Source organism: Mastomys coucha, unplaced genomic scaffold (assembly GCF_008632895.1).
Source record: "Mastomys coucha isolate ucsf_1 unplaced genomic scaffold, UCSF_Mcou_1 pScaffold21, whole genome shotgun sequence".
In the NCBI taxonomy this organism is placed as follows: Eukaryota; Metazoa; Chordata; class Mammalia; order Rodentia; family Muridae; genus Mastomys; species Mastomys coucha.
In genome coordinates this window covers 18,758,226-18,767,391 of record NW_022196904.1, presented here as the reverse complement: position 1 = coordinate 18,767,391, position 9,166 = coordinate 18,758,226, and the positions used below count along the sequence as shown (strand labels likewise).

The 9,166-nt window shown below is 45.1% G+C and overlaps 1 protein-coding gene across 1 annotated transcript in view; it reads right to left on the bottom strand.

Moving 5' to 3' along the window:
- Window positions 1-92: 92 nt before the first annotated feature.
- The window catches only part of LOC116100310 (carcinoembryonic antigen-related cell adhesion molecule 6-like), a 21,392-nt gene continuing 12,318 nt past the window's right edge, over window positions 93-9,166 (bottom strand). The window contains exons 6-9 of the mRNA XM_031384128.1: window positions 1,517-1,640; window positions 1,213-1,284; window positions 510-562; window positions 93-106 (exon numbers count right to left, since the gene is read on the bottom strand). Of these exons, the coding sequence (XP_031239988.1) occupies window positions 93-106; window positions 510-562; window positions 1,213-1,284; window positions 1,517-1,640 (263 nt within the window). The remainder of the gene's footprint in view (window positions 107-509; window positions 563-1,212; window positions 1,285-1,516; window positions 1,641-9,166) is intronic.

Sequence of the window (9,166 nt, the reverse complement as noted above, 5' to 3'; positions counted from 1 at the left end):
GGAGAGGCAACAAGGACAGAAGCCTGGATTATTTGGTGCAGGAGTCCTCCCAGATGACAGAGCTGTGATAAATCTTTCCATGAGGGAATTTGTCAGTGACATGCTCCTATGAAGACAAGGAACATAATTCACACTCACAGTAGAATCTCTTAAAGGAGAATGAATGCTCAGGATCCTCAGGGGTAGGAGGGAGGGCATTAGCAGAGGAAGTGGCTCCTGGAGAATGAATGCTCAGGACCCTCAGGGGTAGGAGGGAGGGCATTAGCAGAGGAAGTGGCTCCTGTGGTTCCCACAGACCTGCACAGCCTGGGGGGGGGGGCGGACTATCCCTTCAGCACTGACTTGGCCTCCCATGGCTGGGAATGGTTGAGGACCTATAGCAACTGGAGGCTAGGGAGAGAAGATATGCTCTGTGAGTCAGACAGTGGACAGTGGCTGGTGTCCAGGATGCCATGGTGGGGACAGGTAGTGGAACCTTCTGGTTCCCCTTGGTCAGTGGCTGTACTTACCTTGGATGACCAGTGTCGGCTTGTCCTCACTGAGAATGCTCTTACTTCTTGCCCTAAATAAGTGGGAGACATTGTCACTGTTGTTTGGTTCCTAAGTTGGGGAGCACCCTGAGAGCCATGGCTCCTAGGAGCACCCTGGTGGCCATGATTCCTGGGAGCACCCTGGGAACCATGATTCCTGGGAGCACTCTGGGAACCATGATTCCTGGGAGCACTCGGGAGCCCCGACTCCTGGGAACACCCTGAGAGCCATGACTCTGGGAGCACCCTGGGAGCCCCAACTCCTGGGAACACCCTGAGAGCTATGACTCCTGGGAGTACCCTGGGAGCCCTGACTCCTGGGAACACCCTGAGAGCCATGACTCCTGGGAGCACTCTTGGAGCCATGATTCCTGGGAGCTGCTTGGTGTCCTTGCTGTGCATTCACACTATGGCTGCCGCTGCCTCTCTTGGCACTGCCTCCTTTCCCATCTAGGCAGTCGTCTCCCAGCGTTTGCCCCTTTCACCCTGTCGTTTGTTCTCTCTCTACCTAGTGCTGGGAATGATACTTTGGGGGAGCGGATCTTTTGGGTGCTCTGCACAGTCTATCTTCACACACACCCCAACTTGTCTCCCGAAGGGAGGTGGTTCTTCCCTCCCTCACCCCACATTGTCCCAGGGACCCCGAGGACGCTTGTGCCTCCTCTTAGATTCTCTGACCGACCTCCTGTATTGCCCTTTTGCTCTCTTCCATCTCGTTTCTTCCTTCCTCTGTATTCTTCTGTGGCTTTGCTGACTGGGAGACAGAGAAATACAATGGAATCTTTTGCTCTAAGCCATATGGGAACGGGAAGGACCGTGAGCAACAGAGAGAGGTATTGGGGAGTCATTGGGAAGGAAAGGATTTGAGGACCCCCAAGAATTACTGAGAAGCAGGCATGTAGGAAAGGCTCGGTCTAGACACAGAGGTGAAGAAAGCTTTTTATGTTCCCAAGCAGCGGGGGAGGGGAAGGGGAAAGGTACCATACTTGTCAAGCTTCTTGAAAAACACAAAATACACCAGGCCTCCTAGGATAGCCAGCCCAGCCAGAACTTCAGCAGTCAAGGTAGCCAAAAGTGGGGGTGACAACAGGAAACTTTTTGACGGTTGATCTGTGGTGGAAGGATGTCAGAACAGGGAATTAAAGCTATTTTATGGTGGGTACTGGGAAGGCACTCTCAGCGTGGCGGGTGTCCCTGTCTGTTCCTCTGGGAAGTGAACCTTCTATTTATCTTTTAAAGATTTACTTATTATTATATGTCAGGTACGCTGCAGCTGTCTTCAGACACACCAGAAGAGGGCATCAGATCTCATTACAGATGGTTGTGAGCCACCCTGTGGTTGCTGGGATTTGAACTCAGGAGAGCAGTCAGTGCTCTTACCGACTGCTCTCACCCGCTGAGCCATCTCTCCAGCCCCCATTATGGAAACCCACTGCTGTTGTTTTCAAGAGGGTCTCTCTTTCTTTTTTTAAGATTTATTTATTTATTTTATGCATGTGACTACACTGTCACTGTCTTCAGGCACACCAGAAGAGGGTATCAGATCTCATTACAGATGGTTGTGAGCTACCCTGTGGTTTCTGGGAATTGAACTCAGGACCTCTGGAAGAGCAGACAGTGCTCTTAACTGCTGATCCATCTCTCCAGTCCAATCTTTTCTAAGAAGGCCCAGAGGTGACTGGGGGAGGGAGGTATGAAGTGAGGCTGGATGACCCAGCCCACTAAATAATATCTTTACTCTTCTAGATGCCTCTTACAAATCTCTAAGACAATCAATCCAAAGTTAGCATTATGTAACAAAATCTTTTTTTGCAGAGGGTGGACCGCGTGTCTTTCTGAAGGCCCAGCGTCATCCAATCAGAGTAAGTGACAACTGATGTTAGGTTGCTATGGGGATGCCAAACAGAAAGATATCAGCAAGGTCTAACACAGTACTCAGAGATCTCATCACTTACCTAAATGGTTTCATTAACAGAGTAATATTGGCTACATTGGCATGGGTAGGGGGGACTTTCCTCCATATATCCCTCCATAATCTATAGATATTTTCCATAAGCCAGTCAGCCACTTTCCAGGGCTGGCTCGCACTGCTTGGCCTAGCTCAGCCTCAGAGGCTGTAGTCCACTTCTGTAAAGATCCTAGGCTGGGCAGACAGTCTCTGTGCCAATTATATTCTATGCCACATGCTTTGGGGGAATGACTGTGCACCCCTAGGCCAAGCATAATATTCTCAACTCATTGTCTGTGTTTCCTGGAAGTTAATGTGCAGGCTTCAAGCCACTAACACAGCATCTGAGGTTCTGTTCATTGTTTTCAAAGCTACTCTGGCTCTACATGGATCCCTGCATTTGCCTTTGAGTCACCTGGACATAGTTCATTCTGCACTTAAACATCGGTGGTGGATTGAATAGGTATGGCCCCCATCGGCTCATGTGTTTGAATGCTTGGTCCATAGGGAGAGACACTGTTAGGAAGTATGGCATGGTTGGAGGAAGTGTGTCACTATTTGTGTGGGCTTTGAGGTCTCCTATGCTCAGACTATACCCAGTGTGACACACAGTCTCCTGCTGCCTGTAGATCAAGATGTAGAACTCTCAGCTCCTTCTTCATGTCTGCCTGCACACTGCCATACTTCCTGCTATGACAATGGACTGAACCTCTGAAACTGTAAATGTTTTCCTTTATAGGAGTTGCTGTGATCAAGGTGTCTCTTTATAGGAATGGACCCCTTTTAAGATACCATCCTTTCACCCCTCTTGTTTGCTTTTTTTTTTTTTTTTTTTTTAAAAAAGATTTATTTATTGTATGTACATGAGTACACTATTGGTCTTCAGAAACCAGAAGAGGGCATCAGATCTGTTATAGATGGTTGTGAGCCACCATGTGGTTGCTGGGATTTGAACTCAGACCCTCTGGAAGAGCAGACAGTGCTCTTAGCCACTGAGTCATTGTTGATACAGATGGCTGTGAGCCACCATGTGGGTTCTGGGAATTGAACCTAGATCCTCTGGGAGAGCAGCCAGTGCTCTTAACTGCTGAGCCATCTCTCCAGCCCCTCTTGCTTGCTTTTGTACTTTACAGGCTTTGTGCATGCTTGTCCAAATCCTTCATCTGTAACAGAACTTCTTCCCCATAAAGAACAGATCCTATATGGACCTCTGGAAAGCCACCAAAGCCCTTGCCCATTCCGAGTTTCTTCCTGAACACAGCCCTCTGCAGCCCAATATGCTGGCTTCTGACTGCTACCTCTGTGCACTCAGCTTTCTTAGAAAGAGATGTTCTGGGCTGGTGAGATGGCTCAGAGGTTAAGAGCACCGAGTGATTTTTACCGAGGTCATGAGTTCAATTCCCAGCAACCACATGCTGTCTCACTACCATCTGTAATGAGAAACAAATAAAGAACCTATGGGTCAGAGTGAGCTGGGCTGGAACAAGAGGGAGAAAGGGAAGGAGGAGAAAAAAAAAAGAAAGAGCTGTTGTGTTGTTTCCCAGGTCCTAATATTGGTGGGTGATGCTAACAACATCCCTAATAACTCATATAGCCAGTCAGCTGGGTCTGTCGTAGTCCCTCAGGCTAGACAGCCTTTGTCTCAGACAGATGGGTGCTCACATCCTACTTCTTCCGCTTCTCAGATCATTCCCTCCACACTCAGGTCAGCGTCCTCATGAACCAGGCTCTGGTTGGCGTTCTCATTGTTTGAAAGCCTTTCCCAACAAACAGAGCAGGGCTGAGAACTCAGCTATTGCTGAAGCTTCCTCACCGAGCCTCTATTAAGGCCCCTTCTGTGAGAGGAAACATGGCTTACTGTGTGTTAAAGGTCAGACCTGAGGGAGAGCATATATCACTGCTACCGTGTTCTCTTCCTTGTTGCTCGCAGTGACTCCCATGGGTTCTGAATGTTTGCCTTGAATACAGATCTAATGGAGACTATTTTACACCACATCTGGCCATCTCATCCTCCCTTTTTGTCTTTCTCTGTCTCTGTCTCTCTCTGCCTCTCTGTCTCTGTCTTTCTTTCTATCTCTCTCTGTCTCTCTCTCTCTGTCTCTCCCCACTCCCTCAAACAGAGACTAATGCAATGAAGACAGTCTACATGCCATTGCCTGTTGTATCCTCTCTCATTCAGGCAAATTCTTTGTGGGAAAGAGGTGAACATCACTTTCTGCCACCAAAACAAGGCCATCTGCTTATGATCTTCTCTTGTACGCATTATTCCAGTGTCGCAATATATTCTGTAGTCCATCAAAAAGTCACATGGGACACCCCTTTCACCAAGGATGGCATGCCACCCATACCGTTAGTGAAAGATGATCACCCTGGGATCTCCTCAAAGGGCACTCCGTTCTCAGTACCCTCTGCATGCCTCGATTACATGACCTATGATCCACCATATGAAACTTACTGCCTCCAACATTACTAGGTGGTGTGCCATCATATCATATGGAAAAAGGTACCATCTGAGAGAAGCTCAACAGATAACTCATGTGAGAACATGATCAGCCCAGCTCCGTGTGTTGGCATCCTTTGCTGTGGCCATGTGACTACCTCTCCCCAACTCATCCTTGGTACTATCAGTCTTTGTGTGTGTGTGTGTGTGTGTGTGTGTGTGTGTGTGTGTGATTTATTTCTTCTTTTTCTCACTTTTATTAAAAATAGATTCTTCTTTTTTATTAATCATTTTATTTTTTACATTTCAAATGATATCCCCCTTCCTGGTTACCCCTTCACAACCTTCTCATCCCATCTCCCTTCTCCCTCTCCCCTTTGCCTCTAAGAGGGTGCTCCTTTACACACTCACCCACTCCCACCTCACCACTCCAGCATCCCCCTATGTTGGGGTATTAAACCTCCACAGGACGGAGGGCCTCCCCTCCATTGATATCAGACAAGGCCATCCTCTGCTATATATGTCTCCTCCCTCCGTATATACTCTTTGGTTGGTGGTTTAGTCTCTGGGAGCTCTGGGTGGTCTGGTTAGTTAATATTATTCTTTTTATGGGGTTCCAATCCCCTTCAGCTCCTTCTGTCCTTCCCCTAGCTCTTCCATTGGGGTCCCCAGGCCCATCCCTGACCTCAAGCTATACTATAGAGCAATAGTGATAAAAACCGCATGGTATTGGTACAGAGACAGATAGGTAGATCAATGAAATAGAATTGAAGACCCCAAAATAAACCCACACACATATGGTCACTTGATCTTTAACAGGGAAGCCAAAACCATCCAGTGGAAAAAAGACAATTTTCAACAAATGGTGCTGGTTCAACTAACTGGTAGTCAGTTCTTAGAAGAATGCAAATCGATCCATTCTTACCTCCTTATACAAAACTCAAGTCCAAGTGGATCAAAGACCTCCACATAAATCAGATACACTGAATCTAATAGAAAAGAAAGTGGGGAAGAGCCTCAAGCACATGGGCACAGGGGAAAATTTCCAGAACAGAACACCAATAGCTTATGCTCTAAGGTCGACAATAGACAAATGGCACTTCATAAAATTGAAAAGCTTCTGTAAGGCAAAGGACACTGTCAATAGGACAAAACAGTAACTCACAGATTGGGAAAAGATCTTTAGCAATCCTACATCTGATAGAGGGCTAATACCCAAAATATACAAAGAACTCAAGAAGTTAGACTCCAGAGAACCAAATAACCCTATTAAAAATGGGGTACAGAGCTAAACAAAGAGTTCAAAACTGAGGAATACCAAATGGCTGAGAAGCACCTAAAGAAGTGTTTAACATTCTTAGTCATCAGGGAAATGCAAATCAAAATGACCCTGAGATTCCACCTCACACCAGTCAGAATGGCTAAGATCTAAAACTTAGGTGACAGAAGATGCTGGTAAGGATGTGGAGAAAAAGGAACACTCCTCCATTGCTGGTGGGACTGCAAGCTGGTAAAACCACGTTGGAAATCAGTTTGGCAGTTCCTCAGGAAATTGGACATAGTCCTACCTGAAGACTAAGCTATACCACTACTTCTACCCAGAAGACGCTCCAACATGTAATAAGGACACATGCTCCAGTACGTTCATAGCAGCCTTGATTATATTAGCCAGAAGCTGGAAACAAGTCAGATGTTTTTCAACAGAGGAATGGATAAAGAAAATGTGGCATATTTACACAATGGGGTACTGCTCAGCTATTAAAAACAATGACTTCATGAAATTCGCAGGCAAATGGATGGAACTAGAAAATACCATCCTGAGTGAGGTAACCCAGACACAAAAGAACACACATGGTATGTACTCACTGATAAGTGAATATTAGCCCCAAAGCTTTGAATATCCACCATGATACAACCCACAAACAATATGGAGCTTAAGAAGAAGGAAGACCAAAGTGTGGATGCTTCAATTCTACATAGAAGGGGGAACAAAATAATCACAGGAAGTAGAGGAGAGAGGCACTTGGGAGAGAGAGGGGAGGGGGAGAGCAAAAAGGGGAGACAGGATCAGGTATTGGAAGGGACCAAAGTACAGAGGGTCAGGAAGTTGAATAGAAATATGTAGCAGTGGGGGATGGAGAACTGGAGGAAGCCACTAGAAAGTTCCTGACTCCAGGGAAGCAAGAAACTCCCAAGACCCATAGGTGATGACTTTAGCCAAAATACTCAACAAAGGGAAGATCAAATCTGTAGAGACTCCTCCAGTGGATAGGCACAGCCTCCAGTTGAGGGACTGGGCCACCCACCCATCTCAAAATTGTTAACCCAGAAATATTCCTGTCTAAAGGAAAGACAGGGACAAAAATTGGAACAGAGACTGAAGGAAAGGCCATCCAGCGACTACCCCCTGTCCCCTGGCCTAGGGATCCATTCTATCTACAGACATCAAACCCCTACACTACTGCTGATGTGAAGAAGTGCTTGCTGACAGGAGCCTGGTATGGCTGTTCCCAGAGAGGTTCTACCAGCACCTGACCAATACAGATGCAGATACTCACAGCTAACCATCGGATGGAGCCTGGTACTTTAAGTCTTTATTTAGATGCCAATTGTGTTGTGTGACTTTGATCAAAGAAGTGATTTTACCAGAATTGAGCACAGCAAATCAGTGAGTTGATTGGAGTTACTTATAGGAACATGGGCAAAGAGTTACTTAACAGGAACATGAATAACTGGAAGGTAGCCACATCACAGACAAGTCCATCTCAGCATGGGTAACAGCTCACAAATCTGCATTGGTGGGTAGGAAAGCCTACTCTCCCAGAAACAGTTTCTGTATACAACCTCAGGGAGAGGTGAGTGGGTACTGTTAGTTTCAGGAGCTTCTTGAGACTTGTGAGTTTGCATTCCTTCTGACTGCAACTGAATGTTCATTTCAGAGGAAACAGCTACCCAGTTAAAAAGCTGAACTTCTATGTAAATAGAAGGCTGAAAGGTGCTTATTAGGGAGTGGGTATAGGAAGAAAATACTGAAGAGCTGTTGGTAGCAGGATATAAATTTCACACTGGGAAGAGGAGCAGGTTAGAAGTAACACAGAGAATTATATTTCAAAGTAGCTACAATGAATTTCAAATGTCTCATCATAACAAATGGGAGATAAATGAGGTAATGGATACTAAATGGCTAACTTAAACACACTGCCTTGTACACAAATATCAAAGAACACATTCTACTTCTTCAAAGTATGTACAGTTAGGATGCTGGTTAAATCACTATTAACAAGTAATAGACCAAGGTTGTTATCAAGAAAATGGAAAGACCATTTTCAAGTGCTAAAAAATGTTATATATTGTAAATGTGAACATGGGCCAAAATACATAAAGAATTCTCATGATTCAACAATAGTCACAATAAAAACCACAAACAGCTCAATTCAAAAAGAATGGAAAGACCTGACATTAAAAACATGCTAGGAGTGGTGGCAAACATGTTTAATCCTAGCACTTGAGAGGCAAAGGCTGGTGGATCTCTGTGAGTTCAGTTAGCCTGGTCTACAGAATGAGTTTCAGGACAGCCAGGGCTACATAGAGAAATCCCATCTTGGGGGACAGGGGAAAGATAAACAATACAGCTAGTAAATAATTGTCCATGTGTTACTCTGCTCATGTGAAAGGCCTGGGGTAGTTGGTTGCATCATAGAATGATAGTTACAGGAGCTGAAGTGAGAGGGACGGGAAGCTATTATTTCTGTATGTGACTATATGTGTTCATGTGTGCACATCTGCATGGAAACCAGAAGTTGATGTTGAGGTCATCTACAATCAGTTTGTCACTTGCTTCTTTCTCTTTTTTGGGACAGAGGCTCTCACAGTTCTGTAGTGCACCAGTTGGTTAGGTTGGCTGGCCAGTCAGCTCTTCTGTCTCTACCTTACCATTTCCAGCCACACCCTGATTACATACAGGTGCTGGTGATCCACACACCTCCTTGCCACTGTCCCCAAAGCTAACACATAATGACTATGAAGGCTTGTGTGTTAAAATGATAAAGTTCTGGAAATGGCCCATGGCTATAAAACCTTGTAAATGTACACTTCAAAATAGCTAAAACCAAAAATACTATACATAATATATATTGTATATATTATAAACTATAGATTATTAACATAGATTGTATTTTACATATATTATATATTATAAATATATGTAATATATAATATGTAATATTTTATATTTCTATATATTAAATA